Here is a 23658-nt window from a genome sequence, read left to right on the forward strand (position 1 = left end):
ACAGCACCCCCCCCCAAGTGTAGACCCAGTAGTACATGATATGGGTACTCAGGTTGATAGTAGTCTGAACTTTGACCACCACATATCCATAGTAGTAAGGAAATCATTGTATGTGGAACATCTTATAAGTAAAGGCATCACATCTAGATCTAAGGATGTTATAATTCCATTATACTCAACCCTAATCAGACCAATAATTGAGTACAGTGGTCTTTTTTGGATGTACCTCACCAGACACCTGTAGCAATTAGAGAGACCACAGATGTTTCTCACCAAAAAATTACAGGGTACACAAAATAAGTTTTACATGGAAAGACTGAAAGCCCTGTCACTGTATTCTGTCTCCTACAGGTTGCTAAGGGATAACCTGGGTCTGGCTTACACTGCAGTCTCTGACCCGGCCTGATAGAAATGCTACACATTCATAAATCAAACTGCAAGAGGGTCACTCGCTCCAGGGATCTTAACCTAGCTTCTGACACGAACAGACCATGCTGGAGAGATAGATACATCTCCCAGAGACTGCTACTTCTCTGGAACAAGCTTTCAATTCACGTGAAACAGATCCCCTCCCTGACGCTCTTCAAATGCAACCTAGATCAATGGATGGGTGACCACAAATTCACCCCTATGATGGTGCCCATGCCCCTCTTAAACAGAGGAAGTCAGTATTAACTACCACAGAACCTTATCTCTCCAAACTTCACTTACCTAACCACTGATACTTGTGGCACAGCTGTTAGCCTAGTAATCTCCTATAAACCTATGAGTCTATGAAGTGGTTAGCTCCAGTGTTTACACGTCTTAGGAAATAACAGTCTTAATTTTCCCTAGCTAGATGACTGCCTGTTGTTCATACTCAAGAAATGTGACTTCAGCAGCTACAGGTAATCATAATTTTATGCTAGTCATTGGGCATATAAGTACAATGACGCTTCCATTTTGCTTACCCAAGGAGAACTTTCCCAGGGGCAGTTAAAAACTCTATTTAGGTGCATGGACATATAAGTGCAAGAACTCTTCTCTTATGTCTAGACACAGAGAACATTCCTAGGGGCAGTTATAAACTCTGTTTAGATGGAACTCTTCCTGACATAAGGAAAGGAGACAGAGATGCTGAATCTCATGAGAAAAATTTCTTCATTATCAGAACTCAGTACATCTTATAACAGGAGATAATAAGCCTATCTATTCCTAACTGTTTATCTGATGTTGTTAATCTTCTTTCCATTCATCACCGATGGGTTCAGTACCGAGGCCCATTAACAAGCTCGCGCCAGCCTAAAAACCTTCGAGCTAAGCTTCTACACACAATGGCCTTCTCCCTATTACCTCAGATCTCATTTGCCGTGTAGCCGTAAAGCCATGTTTCAGCCGAGCTCTCAGCTAAGTGGAAATTTTTTGATATTTCATAGGTTTATAGGTTCATAGGTAGATACTAGGCTATCTGCCGTAGGGCATTTACAAGCCTAGCCAGAGTGTGTTTGGCTTTCGACACCCTTTTAGATTAGATGACTGTGCCCCAGTATAGTAGGTCACAGAAGATAGCCCATTTAAGGTTAGTTTAAAGTGCCCCTCTCTAACAGCGACACAGAGGAGATCCCAGGGGTAAATCTACGGTCTCCCAGCTTCGGCTCCGATATTTTGTGAGAAAGTTGTTTGACTCTCTTATCATTAGTGATTTGTATTCATTGAGCTTCACTTTTATAGTTAGATCTACCCCATTTTCTCTTTCCTTCTACCTGTTTGGTAATCTTTTAAGTACCATTGGTGGTACGGCCCTCTCTTCTTACCCTTGTGGTATTCCTTGAATACCATAGCTGGTATTCTTTACTTCTCTATCTAGTTGTGTGTTTCTGCTCTTGATTTAGGTACTGTGTGTTTGTTGTTTAGTTTTGGACTAGACTAAATTGGATTTGACATTGGATTTGAAGTTTTTGATTATGTAAGCTTGTCATGATGTCTGACAAGAAGGGTACTTCAGGTTTCAAGCACTGTACTTCGTGTAAGGGTGAACTTCCTTACAGTGACTCTCACAATGATTGTGTTTATTGCTTGGGGGTGCCCCATCTTTTGGTGCAGCCTCCCTGTGTAATTTGACAAGGTTTTAGCCAGTGCACTCAGAATGAGCACAAAAATAACTTGATTTTAAAGGGCCTACTTAAATCGCCCATTTCAGAGGCCCTTTCTGTGATGGAGGTCTCAACCCCTTTTAGGAAAGATAAAAAAAAAGGTCCCGTTTGGTTCCCTTTTCACATGTGGGTGACCAGGGCACGTCTGTCAAACGTAAGGTACAAAACTTTCTTCGGATTATAAGTCTGCCTCGTCGGCTCCGACATTATCTGCTCCTGGCACTATGACTGTTACTTTATCGGGGCCAGGTTTGGCTCCGATATTGTCTCCAGCACTGACCATACCACTGCCTATTATGACTTCAGCACAGTGCATGCGTTCAATGCCTATCTCTGCAGTGACAACACAACCTGCTGTATCGGCTCTGAGTGCCCCTTTGACACCAAGCTCTATTACAGCTCTGACTACAAAAGATTTGACTCCTCTGCTTCCGGTCTCCAAACTTGACACTTTGGTGCTGGTAGACCCCGCACCACGGACCCGATACTCCCCATCCGTAGATCCGTTCCTAGGCCAAGTGTATAGACCATTCCTAGATCGACCAGACTCCCCATCAGGAGTATCCACTAGATCCACCAGGTGCCTTTCAGAACTCAATGTGGTGCATCTTGTGGACCAGCTGCTGGCAGCCAGGGATATACCCATGCCCTCCAGTACCCATTCCCCTATGGGATTTGGGTTGATCTCTCCCTGGACTCCATTCTATTCACCTCCTTTCACCGCTTTGGTTCCAAAGCCTTCTGCTCTGATGTCTCTCTTGGAACCACCCACCTCGGTGCCAGTAGTGGACCTCACTTTGGCTCCGGGACCTTCCCTTTGGTCCTCAATTCCTACTGAACCAGTCCTTCCTCAACCCATGTGATTGGGCTGTGGGCTCTCTGGTTGGTGGCACAGTTCCAAAAAGAAAAAGAAAACTGGAAACACTCTAAAACAACAAATGTTTAATCCAGGTTCAAGTTTGCAAGTAAACACTTTCACCTTCAAGGCTTCTTCAGGCAAAATAAATACTATCAATTAAACAACATAACTTAAATACATTTTAAAAAGTCACATGACTCTAATTACAGCTTCTGATGCAGCATATTTAAATAAGGCTTTAAAGTAAAACTGTCATTAAGACCAGGTGGTACAAACACTCTCATTCTTAAAATCCATCTCATCTCTTCATTTTCAATTAAATGTTTTATATTCATATACTTAAAACTATGTTGATCACCTTTCTCTATAATGTGTTTACTAAGAGCATTTGTAACTACTCTATGTCTAAGGTTACTGAGATGACAGGCTATACGCTCTTTAAATTTCATGTTTGTCATGCCCACATAAAAAGCTTTACAGATTTCACACTTAGCTAAGTATATTAAATTGCTTGTGTTGCAATTCCCATATGCATGTAAAACAAACTCTCTACCTGTCATGGGATGTATAATGGATTTCTCTGTGAACATATGCTTGCAGTAAACACAATTCCCACATTTAAATGTACCTTGTTTCACATTTCCTACCTTAAAGAATTCCTTGGATTGCTCCTTATAACATAACATCTGTTTCAAAGTGTTCTTCCTTTTGTATCCCCTACTATTTCCTTTAATGCCGGGACGTCCCTCAAAATTGACCAATGTTGCCTAATAATATTTTTTACTGCTTCAGTGCTCCTGTTATAGGTATGCACACACCTCATTTTATTTACTTGCGGTCCTGCTCTAACTCTGTCCTGACTCACAGTAGCAAAATAGGGCTGAAGTGCTCTACTTAGTCTTTGCTGTTGTATGCTCCTATTAGCAACATGGACTTCAGACTCTGGATAACCCCTATTTAAAAAGTCAGAGACCACAACCCACTAATAGAAGCTGAGACTATAGAGTGTGAACAGAGCACAGGAGATGAAAATGTTTATGTGAATTTGCTTTCCACTTTTAAATTGAAGTTGAGAGACTTTGAGCATACTTTGATGGCTTATAAACATTTACAATGGCAACGGCTTTTGTTTGAAGCCTACTTGAAGTATAAGGTCGTGCCAAGGGGCCTCCGTATATTAAAAATGCCATCTTACAGGGATAAATGCCCTGATTTATTACGGAGATGGCAACTGATAAACCTAAGCTGCTCATTTAACTACATGGAACTCATGATTGCTTATTTTTTGCCTATGGAACAGGAATGCCGCTCCAAGGCTGAAGATCTTTATAATAATTTAGTTTCATGTGGTGATTTTACTGAGTATGGCATGCTTTTAAGTGACTCTTTTGGTAGGCTAGCAGCTTTTAAGAAGAAATTGGCTGCTGGCAAGAAGAAAAAGCCACAAAGAGATCTCGTAGACTTTGAAAAGGGGAATGTCTTTGTTTGGCTGAAGGAGAGAGAGTAGAGACCAATCAGCATGTGCGATTGAACGACATAGATCCACCCCTGTTGCAAGGACCGCCCTTGCTACAACAAATTGAACAAGGAGAATTTCCTACTAGCTTGTCTGTTAATAGTCTGTTAACAGTGGAAATAATGCCAGAAGTGGCACTAATACCAGAAGAAGAAGAAGGGATACCTAACACCAGAATTGGTTTGCAGAGTGGTGTAACAGGGTGGCTTGCTACAGATGAGTTACCAGTTGCTGTTATGGCTTATGTGTCAAAATTTATAGCTGCAGGAGAAGACATTGCGGATGGGGATGAGTTTAACTCACCAGTTGGGTGGACGACAAAGACACCATCACAGGGAGGAGGATTGAAGCGAGATATACCAGCATGCGTGGATGCTGTACGCGTGAATGCTTTGGATCCAGTGGATTTTCCGCTTCTCCTAAATCAACCCCTGCCCATGCCGAATCCGAGAACGAAGATGCAGAGTCTAGTGAGCAGAGTGATGAACGAGGATTCCAGCAGGCGTCCCTTCATGAGGAGCCAATTAACCAAGTAAATATGGTATTTAACTTATCCTCACATTTACTTACACAAGCAGAGCTATCTGTGCTTAACAAAGGCTTGTCATTTGTACCATCTGCAGTATCAGACATTTCAGAAACATTGACTGAGGTTAAATATTTTATACGTAATTTATGTTTGAAAACATTTTCCTAATGCTGATGCTGGCTATTACGCTATTGGTTTAAGATGAAGTAACACCTTTGTGCCATTTAATAATGTCCACTTGCAAGTTTTTGAAAAGATGGTAGAACAAGACATATATAATTTATATATGAAGAATAGTGTATCCACATTTTACAATTTAACTAATGAAGAGAATGCTGCTATTCACTCTTTGATAAATAATTCAGACCTTGTAATAAAAATGCAGATAAAGGGGGAGGCATTGCTGTAATGAGTAAAGATTTTTATATGGAAAAAAATGAAGCTTATGTTACAAGAGGATGAATATAGTAACATTACAAGGAGTGAAAGTAATCACGTATGTCTCAAATTAAAGGAAGCATTGTTTTCCATGATAGTGGTAAGCTTAATGATAGAACGTTTGACTGTTTGTAGAAAATCCAAAAATACCTGTTATTTATGGGATACCTAAGCTGCACAAGGATCGGACTAACCCACCCATGAGGCCTATTGTGTCTGCTTGTGGGTGGGTTACAGAAACCCTGTCTAAGTTTCTAGAGAAAAATTTAAGACCTGTATTAGAGAAAAGAGAAACTATTTTAATAGACACTAACACCTTTTTAAAGCAGTTGTACGAATGGTCAAGTGGACAACTTCCTATTAGTTCCCATATGGTGACAATGGACGTTGATTCATTGTTTACATCAATACCTCACATACATGGTGTTGACTGTGTCAGAATATTTTTGGAGAAGTTTTCAGACTATGATACTGAGAAGATCAGACTATTGTGTGACCTATTAAAAATGGTTTTAACATCAAATATTTTTATTTTTGACACTCGTCTGTATTATCAAGAAAGAGGAGTAGCAATGGGAACAGCATTTGCAAATACCTATGTGAATATTGTCATGTACATGTGGGAAGAGACATATGTGTTGTCTTTGACCAATCCTTTTAAGAAGTGTATTAATTTTTATAAAAGATTTGTCGATCTTTTTGTTGTGTGGGAAGGTAATTGAGATGAATTTATTATTCAATGATGGGCCTAGTATGGAAAGATTATATAGTGGGGCTATAAACTCTGAGGAAGCATGTCAAGTCATGAACTGCTCTTTCAAAAAAAAAAAATCACCAAAACCACGTTCTACGAACCTCCAGAGAATTTCTTTCAGGGAGCCAACCCTCTTGCACTCCCAGGAGGATGGGTGGGTGAGAATTTACTCATTTGATTGGCTTCCAGTTTCCTAGCTCATCCTAAACCACCTTCTGTAGCAAATGTGATCCACTCTTTTGAAATCACATACTATCATTTTTGTATTTTAATCCTTACTCGTTTTTCCTGCTCTTAACCATGCAATGGCATTATCTGTGGTGGCCTCCTCTGGTTTTATTTCTGAAGACCTACATCCCTCTTTTGCTTCTGTCACTCTCCCTCCTTCTTTTCATCTTAGTTTAAAAGTATGACCACTATTGTACTAAGTGTACTACCATCCTCCTAGCAGCCCCAAGACTTTTCCCATTGTCACTACTCTTTGTATATTCCATTCCACCCCAGTTCCTAATCCTCCATTTTGTGGTTGTATTTCTAACTTTTACACTTCAGCTTTCTCAAGACCACAACACTTGCCTCTACTCTCCTGGCAATCTCTGATTACCCCATCCTGTCAGAATGCCTCTTGTTGCCCCCTCCTCTGCAGTCCCATTCTATACTTTCATGTCTGACTATATAATCCACTAACACCTTTGACTCCTATATTCTACTGTGAAGCTCTCCCATTCTTTTGTAGATCCTATATCCACTGCTGTCCTGACGTTCCCTGAGACAAATAGCTGTTCCCTGTCATAAGCAATCTCTCTTTCGGTCTTCTTGACTATCCTGTGCTACTCCATTCATGGCCCATTCTTGGATCCCTAACATTTCTCCTTTATCTTATTTTTATTATTTTTTCTGTCAATTTATTTTTTTGAACCTAGCTAGGCCTTTCAAATTTTATTCTTGAACCTAATCAAATGCAAGGCAAGTGACAAACTGAAAACTGACTAATATTACAGGACAGAACATTTTCAATTAATTTGCCTTAAACAGTCTTAATTGAAGACAAAGGGTCAACTACAACTATTAACTCTCTCTGATGATACTGTGAAACAAACCTTTCAGAAACAGTCATTGGAAATTTAGCACTGTTTAGTTACTAGAGAGATTCAGAGAAAATACTACTACTGACAGTAGTATTGCAAACTGAAAGATTAGATGATAATGCTTATGGTGGGGGGTAAAAACTGCAGACTATGAATACCCCAGTCTAGGATTTAATTAGCTATGAAGAACTGAAAAGGAAAAGGAAATATGGGATACAAATAACAGCTGCACATTTGTTATTACAGTTCAGTGGAGAGGATATAGTAAGATAAAATAAATGAGTTGCTGAAGAACTCATTACTCAGGTCAGAGCTTCAGCTGTTGGATGCATCACTTAAATGTCATGATTAAAGAGAAAAGTTTACAAGAGATAGTATTCATTTGATTGCCAGAGGTAATGAATTTTTGACACAGCTTATTAAAGGTAACCATATCGTCCACTCTTTTTTTTGGCATCATGGATTGGACCAAAAACAAAAATCTGAGGGCATTTGATGATGATACATCCTTATTTTAAACAAATGCTAGAACTCTGCATGGAAATAAGGAAGATTTGAGTGCAGGCTAAGGCATGTGGACTTGCATATCAAATAGTCACTGAATCCTATTTCCTTGATTCCAGTATAGATCAAAATATTGATGGGTACACTCTTAACGTGAACAACAGGCAAGCAACAGATAGAGGAAGTAGCACAGAAGTTTATGTTAGGATAAATTAAAGTCACATCAAGTCAAGCTAAGCTTTAGCACCATGCTGGGCCAAGCAGTACTACTTAACTTAGATCCTTTCTAACATGACCTTTTCTTAATGGACCTGTGTAAGTAATTTGAGAGCAGTCATTCCCCAGGATGGTTTAGAACAGAGCTCTGGCAAAAAAAAAAAAAAAAAAAAAAAAAAAATATATATATATATCTGTGTGGCGGCATGCGTGAATGGGTGTTCCTTCGTTGAAGGTTGTGTGTTAGGCCCAGCAAGCCAGCATGTAAGAATCTACTGCCAATCATTAGCGGACCGGAGTTCCGCTGTGGCGACCCCTAACCGGGAAAAGCCGAAAGACACAAACAAACAAACAATATATATATATATATATATATATATATATATATATATATATATATACACACACACGCACGCACACACACACACACACACACACACACACACACACACACACACACACACACACATACACACACACACACGTGTTTTTTGTGTGTGTGTGTGTGTGTGTGTATATATGTATATATACATATATATATATATATATATATATATATATATATATATATAAAACTATATATAAATAACCAAGAAAGGCTTACTATGTTGAAACAGGACATTTCAGAATTGCATTCAGTCATAAACCTGTTACAGCATATTTATGAAGGAATTACTCCGCACATTAACAGACACATTGCTACAGTAGTTCAATAAAAAAGGCAGAAATTACAGAGGGATCTTGAGCAATATTCGGCCACCAAACCAGGACCGAAACACTAAAGGTGGAGGAGTGTCAATATTCACCAAGGATATTCACACCACCAGGCTAGTTGGCCAGCACAATGTGTCTGAAATTCTCCAAGTGCAACTAACACTAGGTAAGACTGCAATCCAAATTGTAGCTTGCTACAGATCCCCCACCATACCCCAAGATTCTCACTACACCTTTTTAAACATACTGGAAAATATTAAGATAGAACCAAACACCCTAATACTGGGTGATTTTAACTACCCTGCCATTAACTGGGAAAACTACTCATGTCCCAACACCTTTGCTAGCGGTTCTTGGAATTCATAAATTCCAATGCCCTGGATCAACTAATCTATAGTCCCACCAGTGGCTCCAATATCCTAGACCTGGTCATTACCAACATGGCAAATCAATGCTCCATACCTATAGTCACCCCCTCGTTAGTCAGGTCTGACCATAAGCTAATCACCCTTAACATCCACATCCCACCCCACCCCCCAGTAAAGAAACCACCATAAAAACTTCTCCAAAGCCAACTTCATGCTACTCAAGTCAGAAGTGACAAACTTCATGACACCCATGCAGATGGGAACTGAAAGTTCAACTGCTGAATCCTACACTAAGGCACTGTACGAGCACATCCACTCATGCATGAATCGTGCCATCCCAAATAGAACCAAAATGCTCTCATCCAAAAAAAGGAAGCCAATCTGGTGGTCCCCTGCCATAAACAAACTTTACAACAAAAGGAAGAAACTTTTGCAGAAAAGAGGAAAATCCCAGGATGCAAAAAACTCCCTTACTAGCCTCAGTAAGAAACTGAGATGCCTCATAAAATCCTCCAAAGCTAGTTATGAAAATAAAATTGCCAAAGATTCCAAAGACAACCACAAAGCATTGTATAACTATGTCAATAATCTAAATGGCAATGCTCAGATCTGCTCTGAGCTAAAACAGAATGGCAATAAATATACTGATCCAAAGGATATTGCCAATATCCTGGCAGATCGATTCAGTGCCAACTTCACCCCCCTCTCACCCCCTAAATGGCCCATCTCAATACCGGAAGATTGCCAAATTCCAGTAATATCGGCCACATAGGTACAAAACGCACTCTCTAAAGCCAAGAATACAGCATCCATGGGACCAGATGACATCCCGGGCTGTGTACTACATGAACTACAATATGAACTGGCACCTCACCTAAGTGTCATGTTTAATCATAGCCTCACCTCAGGTTTCGTGCCCACTGAGTGGCGCAGAGCTACAGTTATCCCAATCCACAAGGGGGGATCCACCTTGGATCCCGGAAACTACCGTCCCATCAGTCTGACAAGCCTTATCTGCAAGGCCATGGAGCGTATTATCATGGAACTTATAAACAAAGACATTTTCAACCTTCAAACACTGGACCCCACCCAGTTTGGGTTTGTGAAGGGCCGATCTTGTCTCCTGAACCTGATTGACTTCTTTGAATCAGTCTCCAGAGCCATGGACAAGGGTAAGGTGGTCCACACAGCCTATCTAGACCTTGCCAAGGCCTTTGACACCATCCCCCACTCTGGAATCATAGATAAACTTACTAAGTTGGGTATTAATCCCTATGTCACCCAATGGGTTGCTAAATGGCTTACTGATAGAACCCACACTGTAAAAGTAGCCGACTCCAAATCCAGCTCCAGACAAGTGACAAGTGGAGCACCTCAGGGTTCAGTCCTGGGGCCGCTCTTGTTTGGCATCTGCTTCTCTGGAGTACAGGTCAACACTAAGGGACTCTGGCTAACAAAGTTTGCAGATGACTGCAAACTGGGAGCCATTATTGAATCCCCAAATGATGTGGATACTCTACAAAAGGGCCTTACAGAAACAGATGCTTGGTGCCAGAGCCATGGGCTCAAGCTCAGTGCCAAGAAATGTATTGTTATCCCCTTTGGGAAGAAACATGTATCCATGAATTACCATATAGGTGGCAGTACACTAAACACAGAAAATGTGATAAGAGACTTAGGGACACAGGTGAACAGTGGTCTCACCTTCGATAACCACATCGCCACAACAGTCAGGAAATCCTTCTATGTGGCACACCTCATCACGAAGGGCTTTTCATCCAGAAAAAAGGAGGTCATTGTCCCACTGTACTCATCCCTCATTAGACCCATTATAGAATACAACGCCCCATTTGGTATGTACCTCTCAAGACATCTGCAACAACTGGAAAGGCCTCAGAAATACCTCACTAAAAGAATCACAGGCCTAAAGCAGATGCCCTACGCTGACCGCCTTAAAAACTCCAGCTATACTCTGTCGCATATCGTCTACTCAGAGGCGATCTCTGCTTAACATACAAGGCCATGTCAAACCCAGAGCTGTTGGACATGCTACACTTAAAGAAATCCCAATCCCTCAGAGCTACACGCTCCAGGGATCTAAACCTTGTCATCACAATAAACAAAACATGCTGGAGGGATAGGTTCCTGACCCAGAGACTCCCCAGACTCTGGAATAGATTGCCCATACATGTCAAGCAGAGTGCCTCTTTGGACCTCTTCAAGAGGAACCTTGATGATTGGATGGGAGAAAGGAAATTCACCCCAGGGATCACGTCAGTCGCCCTGCTAGACAGGGGTCCAGGAAAGTAAATAATTTGGGAAGAAATAGCCAGGGAATTGTTATGGCTAGGCTTGTATAGGCCCTAGGGCTGATAGCCTAGTACCAACCTATGAACCTATGAACCTATGAAACAATATACCCAGTTAAAAGCCTACAAGGTATTAACCTGATAAAGACAAGGCAACCGATTCTTCATATTAATCACCAGGAAAGTGTACCACAACAGAAGATTCAGCCTCGAAGTAACCTACCTACAACCTTAACTTCCATAAATCCACAAATGAATAAATGAATATGGAATCTGAAAATAATAGTCATACCCTTCCCCGTTACATTCCAGCTACCTATGTTGCTGCTAATACCTCTGCACACAACGTGGGACAGGACTGACAGATTCTCGACCACAAGATTTACTCCACAGATCAGCCGCAGAGGGAGAGGAGGAGGGAGAGGGAGGGATCGACCCACTAGTCCAGGAATGAGCACCAGGAAAAACAGGAGAAGACAGTCACCTTTCCCATACAACTAAACCCTACTCGTAGCAACTTTGTGGTCTATATTCTTACAAACAGACAACTGACCACTGAACAATTACAAATTCTGAATAGGGACTTAACATTCATCCTGGCACAGAAGCTATTTTACCTAATGTTTTTTGGATTTACATTTATACGCAAGAAAATTGAACCTTAAGTTGCTTTTAGACAAAAATACAGAAAATTCACCTGACATGCAACCACTGCAGTTTATGATTACCACTCCGAGAAAAAAAACACCTTTAACCCTGCATCACACAATTCACTAAAAACCTTTTTACAGGTGTGTGAACAAGACATACGCAATGCCTTCAGCAAAAAAAAAAAAAAAATGGTTTAACATGACAAGCACTGAATATAAGACATTAAAAGAGTTAAGCCAAGACAAAACTTTAAGGATAATGAAGGCAGACAGAGGCACGGATATCGTGCTTATGGAATATGACGAATGTTCTTCTTTTGGCTTTTCCCAGTTAGGGGTTGCTACAGCAGAACTCCGGTCTGCTAATGATTGGCAGTAGATTTTTACGGTGCCGAGGTGCCAGGCTGATGCCCAACCTTCAACGAAGGCACACCCATTTACGCATATTTTTCGAACGCCACTCGACCGCGGGGAGGACATACAAACTCCACACAGAAGGCGCTCCAGCTGAGAATCGAATGGGAGAACCTCTTACTGTGAGGTGACAATGCTACCGCCGCCCCACTGTGGCTTCTCTGCTTATGGAATATGACGAATATGTAACTAAAATAGAAGCTGGCTTGCTTAATAATGAGTTCTACTGAAACATTGATTATGGTTTATCACCTACAACTTTAACTAAATCATGGTTGCCCATAATAATTTTCTAATTAGCTGTAACAATGTTTTTGATTGCTAAACTATCTCTAGAAATCGCTATTGGTAGGGCAAACACCTTTTCATCAGTAATATCTGTATTTGTTTTTGTTGTAACTCCATGAACACTAATACTTTTTTTTTTTCAGAATAGGGGAAAATTTCTCATTCTGATGTGTTTTGACTTCATCAGTAATAAATAAAAGATATCTCCTTTTCAAAAACTTTTCAGTAATACATTGTACTTCATGGTCAAAACATACATCTTCAGTGATGATGCGGCTTGCACTATTTAATTACCTCTGAAAATATTGGAATCTGAAAATAATAGTCATCATTCCCTACAATCTCTCAAGCTCACGGCTTGCTTGCTCCACTTCCAACCCTAGCCAGGCTTCCTGAAATCTCCCAATTGGTGCGTGAAATCATTTTATCATCGCACAAGTCTACCACTAGAAAAACTTACGGTAGTAAGTGGAAACGTTTTTCTTCCTGGGCAGAGGCTAAGAATATAGACACCTTTTCAGCCCCTGTTCACCACATCCTGGAATTTCTTGTGGAGCTCTTTCATACTGTGTCCGATTCCGCTACAATTAAAGTGCAGTTAGACGCAATTTCAAATTTTCACATTGGCCTTTCAGAAAGTAGTATAATGTCTCATAAGCTTTGTAAGGCCTTCCTCAGAGGAACCACTCTGCTCAGGCCCCCGGTTAGAGATCCTCCACCCCCCCCCCGTGGGATCTGAATTTGATTCTAGCCTCTCTAATTTTGCCCCCCTTCGAACCCGCAGCTTCCTGTTCTTTGAAGTTTTTATCTTGGAAAACACTTTTTCTGGTAGCAATTACTTCAGTGAGAAGAGTTTCTGAACTGCAGGCTCTTTGTACCCGTCCCCCGTACCTAGTGTTCCACAAAGACAGGGTTGCTCTTAGGACTAATCCTTCCTTCCTTCCTAAGGTCTCTTCTGAGAATAACTTGAACCAGTCCATTGACCTTCCTGTATTTTTTTCCCAACCATTCCAACAGGGGAGAATATAAGTTACATCATTTAGATGTCACAGGCAACTGCGCTTTTATTTGCATAGGACTAAAGACTTCAGAAAATCGGATCAGCTTTTCCTCTCTTATGCAGAGGGCAAACAAGGCCTACCAGTATCAAAAGTAACTTTATCTAGGTGGCTGACTTCTATCATAACCTTTATCTATCAGCTGAGGACGAAAGAATTGCCTGTTAAACCTAAAGGCCACTCCACCAGAGCATTAGCCACTTCTGTTGCTTTTCAAGCTAGGTTGCCCATGGAATCTATTTGTGCAGCGGCCACGTGGGCAAATCCTCATACTTTCATCTCGCATTATAAGTTGGACGTGGTTTCCAGGAGCAGAGCTGATTTTGGTTCCACTGTTCTGAAGAGTCTGTTCCAGTGAGCCACCCAGGATATTAGGTGCTAGGGACGCTGTCCCAACCAGCAAGAATGAAGGCGAGATAGACAACTTAACATAAAGAAGTTATGTACCTACCATAACGTTCAATGTTAGTTGTCTCCTCTCGCCTTCTTTCTTGCGTCCCACCCTCCATCCCCCTATCCTACTAGACCGAGAAGAGTTTCTCTATGGATTTACAATGGCTGAGTCTTCTCTGGCTATCCCACTCTACCTAGTAGTCTCTATAGTTGGGCTTATGTATGATAGGATAGGATTCCTTCATTATTTTGTCTGCTATTAGTCTCACCAAACGAGATCTGGGTTTTTAGCGCCAGGCATCATGGGATATGGGGAGACCTCGAGCCAGTATGTAGCTCTCGAGCTTTAGTAGATGGCCGAGCCTCGGCTCCGAACCCAACCAGCAAGAAAGAAGGCAAGAGGAGACAACTAACATGGAACATTACGGTAGGTACATAACTTCTTTTTTCTGGATGCTCTTATATTAGTAGTTATCTATTTCTTGCTTAAGTCCTCCAGGCTGTATTGATGCTTTCCCCTTATGGCCTTGATCCAAAAACACTTGTTGGTATAGTAGTACTGTTCAGCTCCTTATGGGCTCTAAAGAACAGTAAGAGTGTAAGTTTGTTTTCTCTTTGTAATTGCTGTCCATCTAATGACCCTTAATTGAAACTGCATAGTCTTGCTTTTGTACTGGTGACCCATTCCTGACATGTTAGGGTTAAGTGCCTAATAATCTGGCTGATTTCTCATGCATCTTTTATTATTGCAGCAGTGATCTTATATTCAAACATTCACCATTGTGGTGAATAGTCTTAACAATTATACTTTTCAGCTACAGTTTGAACAAAATTGAGGATTTTATACTGAAACTGAAAGTGGTGGTACTCCAAGATAAGAAACATATGAAAAGTGTAGGACTGCCTTTAGTTTAGGGTGTTCACTGACATGACTACATAAAATAACAATCTTTGTTTATTCACATTTTCTAAGTTTTTTTAAATATATAATAATAGCAAGACAAATGAGGCAATTATTTTCTTTCAGACAAGCAGGACCAGAAGTCATAACGAGCCCAGAAGTGAAGCAAGATGAAACACAAAAGAGTCAGCAAAATTTGGAATCAGCTGAAGAACAACATGAAGGCACAAAATTACAAAAGAGTCATTCAAAGCTTGAATCAACTAAAGAACATCATGAAGGTATAGGAAATGAAGACAGAATATCTTATAGTAACATACAGTCGATATAATTCATACATGCAGACATTTATTAATTCATTCATGTTTACTTTGTTGCTTGAGTTGTCTAACTTGTCATTACCCATTTCTCATGGAGGCATAGGAGAAAATTTCCATATATGATAATATGATAAAATATCTGTGCACATATATGGAGAACACTACATTTGTATGTAAACATATTATGACAGATGCAGTCATCACCGTCACCCCTTTTTTCCCATTTTCATAGATTCATAGGTTGGTGCTAGGCTATCGCCCTGAGGCCTATACAAGTCTAGCCATAACAATTCCCTGGCTATTTCTTCCCACAATATTTACTTCTCTGGACCCCTGTCTAGCAGGATGACTGACATGAGCCCCATGGTGAATTTCCTATCTCCCATCCAATCGTCAAGATTCCTTTTGAAGAGGGCCAAAGAGGCACTCTGCTTGACATGTATGGCCAGTCTATTCCAGAGTCTGGGGAGTCCCTGGGCCAGGAACCTATCCCTCCAGCATGTTTTGTTCATTGTGATAATAAGGTTTAGATCCCTGGAGCATGTGGCTCTGAGGGATTGGGATTTCTTTAAGTGTAGCATGTCCAACAGCTCTGGGTTTGACATGGCCTTGTATGTTAAGCAGAGATTGCCTCTGAGTAGATGATATGCGACAGGGTATGGCTGGAGTTTTTTTAGATGGTCAACATAGGGCATCTGCTTTAGGCCTGTGATTCTTTTAGTGAGGTATTTGCAGATGTCTTGAGAGGTACATACCAAATGGGGCGTTGTATTCTATAATGGGTCTAATGAGGGACCTCCTTTTTTATGGATGAAAAGCCCTTAGTGATGAGGTGTGCCACATAGAAGTATTTCCTGACTGTTGTGGCGAAGTGGTTATTGAAGGTGAGACTACTGTCCACTTGTGTCCCTAAGTCTCTTATCACACTTTCAGTGTTTAGTGTACTGCCACCTATGTGGTAATTCACGGGTACATGTTTTTTCCCAAAGGGGATAACTATACATTTCTTTGCATTGAGCTTGAGCCCATGGCTCTGGCACCAAGCATCTGTTTCTGTAAACCCCTTTTGTAGAATATCCACATCATTTGGGGATTCAGTAATGGCTCTCAGTTTGGAGTCATCTGCAAACTTTGTTAGCCAGAGTCCCTTAGTGTTGGCCTGTACTTCAGAGAAGTAGATGCCAAACAAGAGCGGTCCCAGGACTGAACCCTGAGGTACTCCACTTGTCACTTGTCTGGAGACGGATTTGGAGTTGGCTACTTTTACAGTGTGAGTTCTGTCAGTAAGCGAGTTGGCAACCCATCGAGTGACATAGGGATTAATGCCCAGCTTAGTAAGTTTAACTATGAGTCCAGAGTGAGGGATGGTGTTGAAGGCCTTGGCGAGGTCCAGATAGGCTGTGTGGACCGCCTTACCCCCATCCACAGCTCTGGAGACTATAGGATCATAGGAAGTTACAAGGCTATTTTCTCTGGGGTCCTTACAAGCCTAGCCAAGAATTTAGCCCAAGTTCCAACAAGTCAGCAGCCGATGTCCCTGTCCAGCAGGGACACAGGTAGAATCCCAGGGGTGTATTTTCTGTTCCCCATCCAGTTATCCAGGTTGCACTTAACAAGGGTTAATGAGGTACTCTGCTTGACGTGGAGAGTGAGATTCTTCCACAGAAAGAGGAGTCTCTGATACACAAATCTGTCCCAACAATAAGTCCTATTGATGATATAGACCAACTTGTGGTCATGCATGCAGGTTATTCAAGTGGAGCTTGACTTGTGGATATGCAGCAGTCCCATCAAGACTGAGTCTGAGATTGCTTTGTATGACAGACAGAGATCACCTCTGAGGAGTATGTAAGAGACTGAGTAGAGGGACAGGGCTTTTAGCCTATCTTTGTAGGTTAGATGTTTGAGGTCCTGGATTCTCCTGGTGAGGAACCTCTGTGGTCTCTCCAGCTGCTGCATGTGCTTTGTGAGATATATGCCAAAAGGGGCATTGTACTCAGTAATGGGTATTATAAGGGAAGAATACAGTGATGTTATGATCACCTTGTCCCTGGATGAGATACTCTTACTAATGAGGTGGGCCATGTAGAAAGCTTTCCGTACAGTGGAGGCAATATGGTGGTCAAAAGTCAGTTTCCTATCAACCTGGGTGCCCAAGTCCCTCACAACTGATTGCATGCTTAGAAACTTGTTAATGTGATAATTTGTGGGGATGTCACTCTCCCCAATGGAGATGATGATGCATTTTTTGGCATTCTGTTTGAGGCCATGTTTCTGGCACCAGTCATTTGTTTGGAGGAGATCCTCTTGGAGGATGTTCACATCACTAGGGGAATTGATGACAGTGCCCAACTTGCAGTCATTTGCAAACTTGGTCAACCAAAGCCCACTGGTTTTGTTCTACATTTCAGAAAAGTATATCCCAAACAACAGAGGCCTCAAGACCAGTCCCTGTGATAAACCGCTCATTACGGGTCTACTGCTTGAGGTGGCCTCCCCTGTTTTGACTAGGTGATTCCTATCAATGAGCCAGTTTGCTACTCATCTGGTAACATACAGATTGCTACCTAGTTGAGAGAGTTTATCAATTTTACCCGAGTGGGGAATAGTATCAAATGCTTTGGCCATATGGTGTTGGAGTGTTGAGTTAACTGTTGCCACCTTTCTTGATTTAATGCCACTCTCCTACCTTCTTTGATTACTTTTCCTGACTGCCACATGCCTTTCCTCATGCAGTTCATCAATCCATCTCTTAGGTGGACATCCCCATTTCATCTTGCCTTCTTCTGACATTCCCAATTTTTTTCACCTAATTGTCTTCTGCTTTCATGCACAGGTGACTAAACCACTAACTTTTTCTGCAGCTGGGGCTACTTTGATTTCTGCTCTGATGTCCTCATTTCTTATCACCTATCTCAGGCATTTTGTTTCCATCATCTCAAGCTTCCTCAGCTTCTCTACCTTCTCTGCCTAGGTTTCTGTGCCATGAAGAAGCACTAGTCACAGCATTGTTTGTACACCTTACTTTTCAGCTTCTTTGGGATTCTTCTGTTGTGCACTAGCCCCAATACTGTGTTTTCTTTGGCTGTAGCACATCTGATTCTAGCTTTGACCTCTTCATTTAGATTTCCCTTTTCCTCAACCACCCCTCCCAGATACTTGAAGCTTTTAACCTTTTTCACTATTTTCCATTTTATCACAATGTTCAGCTTCTTCTGATGTCCCCCATTTGCTGCTATGGCAGCAGTCTTGACTGTACTCAGGTTCATCCCATGTGCCTTCAGGTTTTCAATCCAGTCTACTATCACTTGCTGAAGTTCTTGTTTAGAGCCTACTTATAAGCTGATATTATCTACATACAGTAACGTTGTTGATCTATCCCCTCTGACCTGTTTGCTAATATAGTCCATCACAAGTATTAACAGCAGTGGGCTCAGATGTGAACCCTGATGCACACTCACTCTCTTTGGGATCCCATCTGTAAGTCTGAACACTACTGTTTGTACTTGTGTTAGTGAGTCATTTTACATTGCCTGCACTAATCCTACCAATGTTTCTAGGACTTTGAACCATCCCAGGCCTGCCCAAATCAGCTATGTTGGGACCTTGTCATATGCTTTTTCCATGTTTAGCAATACCCAGTTGGACTCTTTTTCTCATCTCTGTAAGGTGTGCATGGGGAAGTATAGATTCTGTGTGGTTTTCTTCATTCAGAAGCTGCTGGAAGTACTTCCATTTTGCTGTCCTCTGGATTAATGAGCAGATTGTTTCAGGTGTCCATTATGAATGGTTTCTGATGTTTATCTTCTTTATTTATTTATTTTTTGTCTTTGCCTTGCAACCTGATAGAGTTCCTTTGTGTCATCTGCTGATTCACATTCTAGAAACTGATAGAGTTTCTCTGATGCCTTTATTCTTTGCCATTGCAACCGCTCTCTTAGCCTGATTGTTAGTCAACTGATATTCCTTCTTAGCTTGCTCCATAGTTTCTATTTCCCATTTCTTCCTGAATTCCTTCTTTCTTTTCATAACTTTGTGGATGCCATATTCTACCAACCGCTTTCCTTAAGTACCTTATTTCCATACCTGGGTCACCCATATATCTGTTCCATAGTCTTCATACATACTGTTTTGAGATGCTGCCATTCTTCCTCAACTCCACCCATTTCTTCTTCTTCCTGCAGTGCTAGAGCCCTAAGTATTTTCTTAAACTTCTGTGCTTTCACTTCAGTGCAGGTCATCAGCCTAATGTCTGTCGACCTTAGGGCCTTCTCTGACCACTGCTTGCAGCTGTGTCTGGCCACCTGTGTTTTTGCTGTGGGCCACTAATTTCACAGGGGATGATTTTGCAATCTCTAATTATATTTCTTACCAGGAGGAAGTCTACTTGAGTTGCATGTTGACCACTCTTGTATGTTATCTTGTGAATGTCTCTCTTGGTGAACCATGTGCTGCCACAATTGTGCCATTTTCCAGACAGAAGTCTTCATTCTTGTTGCCCCACCTGTGTGGATCCAGGCAGTCCTCACATCCTGTTCTATCTGTCCTGATATGAGCATTCAAGACCCCCATTAACAAAATATGCTTTATGCAGTAAGTCCTGCAACTGCTGTCTGAATTCACTCCTTTCCTTGCCATCACATCCCTGCTGTGGTGAATAGGCTAAGATTATGAATACCACCCTATCTTTACACTGCTGTCTGATTGCTGTTAGTCTGTCACTCATTTTGACAACATCCCTCACTGCCTTCAGAAAACTGTCTCTCTTCTTATAATTCCAACACCATTTCTAGTCTGTCCTTACCCATGAGTGATAGACTCTTTATCCTAAAGTCAAGTGACTTTGCTGTACTGCCCCTCCACCTTGTCTCTTTGAATGCAGAATTTCTAACTTCCTCCTTAGCAACATGTTGTCCACTTCCAAGCTGCATACTGTAAGTTAATCTGTATTCAGTGTAGCAATCTTTAATTCATTTTTGGTAGGTTGGTTAGATTTATGTCTGTCTGACCAGTAGCTCATTGAACTAGGGCTACTTAGGCTTTACGGTGGGCATACACTGGCCAGTATGGGTGTAAAGACCCCCTTCCACTATTAGCATGGGTCCATGGCATAAGTCAGAGTAGGCTAGGTCCTCAACTCATTTAGCACCTACAAATGCTTTTCTCACCAGGCCTGTGCTTACAATGGTTAAACTTATCAGATTGGACTTTCCTTGTAAATAAATGTCAGTGAATTAAATAAATTAATTAAAATGCCCATGCCCACTTTTGGCAACATTGGCTAAAGTGACCAAATCAACTAGAGCCATTTGTTTACACTAACAAGTGGCTAGCCTTCACAGAATGCACAGTCTGTGATCTGTATCTTCCATTCTAGAGAATATTATGCACCACATGTGATGCCTGAAGTGGCAGACAACACATCTCTTTCCCTGATAAACATCACCTACAGTATGTCCTGCTGCCCATGACTCCATCCAGTTTTTGGTGTACTCTGTTGACATAGAAGTCAAACTCAACTAGACAGGCTGGACTTGAACACAGTGACATCCATACTTAAGGTGAAAACAGTATGATTTTTGGAGGTGGAAGGGCCTTCACACGGACAAGGGGAGGGCATGCAAATTCCACACATACAGTGACTAAAGCTCAGGATTAAACCCTTTACCATGTGTCTGTGAGGTGAAAATGATTATGGCAACTGTGTGTCAAGAGATGCACTCTGTACATACAACATTTACAGTTTTTTTAGAACATTGTATTTAGTATTTATTGTTTTTAGAACATCATAAGAGTACAAGAAGTAAACTTTGGTAATCCTTTAGTAACATATACTCACTATCACTTGTCATTCGTTTTATTTTATCACCTGGGTTGTCCAAGTTGACTTTACCCATTTCTGGTGGGGGAATAGGGAGAAAACCACTATAGATAGTAGTAAAGTGCAGTATGTTTGGGCAGGTATAAAAATGGTGAAATTGTATGTATACAAATTTTGACAGATGCTATTGACAATGGGACTCTGTTTTTTTACTCAGGTGAGGATCACATTAAAGCAGCATTGATTACACACAGTTGAGAAGGCACAGGAGTGATGTTTGAAGAACATTTTATAGTTGGAGGCAGTAAAGATTAAATAGGAAGAGACTGTTCTGAAAGTGAACTGGTAGAGAGAAATAGGAGAATCTGTAGTGTTGACTGTTTTATTTATCTATTCTTTTGATGAAGGAGTAGGTGACCTAGGCCCTGCTGGCTGTGGATTTTTAAAGAGAAGTGTGTGTGTGTGGGTGTGTGTGTGTGTTTGTGAAATGCCCCAGTTATAAATGGCAGGTAGGTTAACTTACTCAAGTTCAAACCATGTACCTTGATTACAGGAGACTGGAGCCTGAATCCTCTACACCAACTACAAAACTGTCATCAGCAGGTGAATTTTCAAGGACTGTTGAGTTTCAATCCATTTTCAAGGAATGTTGAGTTTTGGTTTTGGTGCATTTTCAATGTTGAGTTTCAATGGCAAAGAAGTTTACTGTTGCTCATTCTAAGTCTGTTTTCAATGTGTAACTGTTTTGTTTAGCAAATGGCCATCACCAGTGTTTGTGTTATAAAATTTGAAAGCAGGGTTAGTAGCACAACATTTGCCTTTGTTATAGAAGGTTGTGGGTAACTCTCCCACACCATGTAGATGGAGTGCTGATATTGCAGTGCCTTTTAAGGGGGCAGGGGGGTACTGCACTCTTGAGTGTGTCGTCCATTGGCTGAGATGCATATTGTGACATCCCCTCTCTGGGCCAGTGATCAAGGAGCCTCAGTCCTCACCACCTACACTAGAGAGGGATGTTCACTTATTGGGGAGCAGTGGTGGGATATTATTTGAACTTCTATAGTCTGTAAGCAGTTGTCACTAAAGAAGGTGTTTGTTCTCAGCAGCCACTAGTTCAGGTGCATGGCCAGGGCATAGGTTCAGATGTTTTAAATGTAACCAGTGGGGCCATGTAGCAAACAGATATCCACAGAGGCAAGGTGGGGAACAAAAGATGGGGGAACCAGCAAGTGGGAATAACAGAATGCCAGTGGTAAGTTGTCTGGCGACAACAGGGGTACCACACTAGCACCAGAGTTTGTATCCTATCTTGGTGGATGGAAAACAGGCCACTGCCAAGAGAGAACACAGCCTCTGATATCAGCATTATGAAGTCTGCAGTGGTTAAAGAGGAGCAGGACTTGCTTAGGCAGTCCATGCCAGTCAGAACTTTAGGAGGGATCCCATTCCAAATGCTTTGGCCAGGGTTCACACTGACTGGGAGGGTGGAAAAGGAAGCAAGCAAGTAGGTTTGTTTGAAGATATCCCTGCAGATGTCTTGATAAGGAATGATTTTGATAATGCTGTACCTTGTGTGCATGCAGTGACGCTCAGTCAGGCTTGGAGAAAGGCATGTGAGTCTGGTATCCTGTGGAAGACTCAGACGGACTGCACCCCTGAAGCCAGGACTGGTGATGTGGCTAATTCAGGGAGGGAGCTACTGTGTAGCAGTGAGCCTGAAGATAAGCCACAGCTGCTGGTAGGTACTGATGTTCCCTTGGACAGGGTGACTGCAAGGGCAGAGGGGAGTGGTAGTACCCAGACTGACAGTGAGGCATCGCTGTCAGAAGATACCAGATGTCCTCTGGAAGGGGAGCTGGGAAAAGTCATAAAGATAGAGTTGAGACAGGCTCAACTCTCAGTCCCTACATTACATGGCTTGAGGAAGGTAGCTAGGGAGGCACCTTATTCTCAAGGAAAAGAGGAGTCAGTATACTGGAAGAAAGGGTTACTGTATATAGAATGGAGTCCTGAGAGAGGGCTAGAATGTGAGGTGATACAGAAGTTGGTAGTGCCCAGAGTCTACCATCTGGCACTTCTAGCCATAGCCCATAACATTCCCTTTTCAGCTCATATAGGCATAAAGCATGCCAAGAGATGCATTATGCAGAACTTTTATTGGCCTGGGATTGCCAGGGATGTAATAGGGTACTACAGGATCTGTGAAGAGTGCAAAATGTAGACAAGGCAGGAGACAAGGTCAAAGCTCCTTTGATGCCTTTGCCTGTGATTGAGGAGCCATTTCAGAGGGAATATATGGATACTGTGGAGCTCTGAGTACCCCGAGCTCCACAGGCAAGAAGTATATTATGGTGGTAGTAGATTATGCTACTAGATACCCTGAGAC

General features: G+C 41.6%; 1 protein-coding gene across 1 annotated transcript in view; it reads left to right on the forward strand.

Moving 5' to 3' along the window:
• The window catches only part of AK9 (adenylate kinase 9), a 2653312-nt gene that overhangs the window by 1085829 nt on the left and 1543825 nt on the right, over window positions 1-23658 (forward strand). The window contains exon 19 of the mRNA XM_044066804.1: window positions 15258-15412. Within this exon, the coding sequence (XP_043922739.1) occupies window positions 15258-15412 (155 nt within the window). The remainder of the gene's footprint in view (window positions 1-15257; window positions 15413-23658) is intronic.

This window comes from Protopterus annectens, chromosome 1.part0 (genome assembly GCF_019279795.1).
Source record: "Protopterus annectens isolate FY-2018-M chromosome 1.part0, PAN1.0, whole genome shotgun sequence".
Classification (NCBI taxonomy): Eukaryota; Metazoa; Chordata; order Ceratodontiformes; family Protopteridae; genus Protopterus; species Protopterus annectens.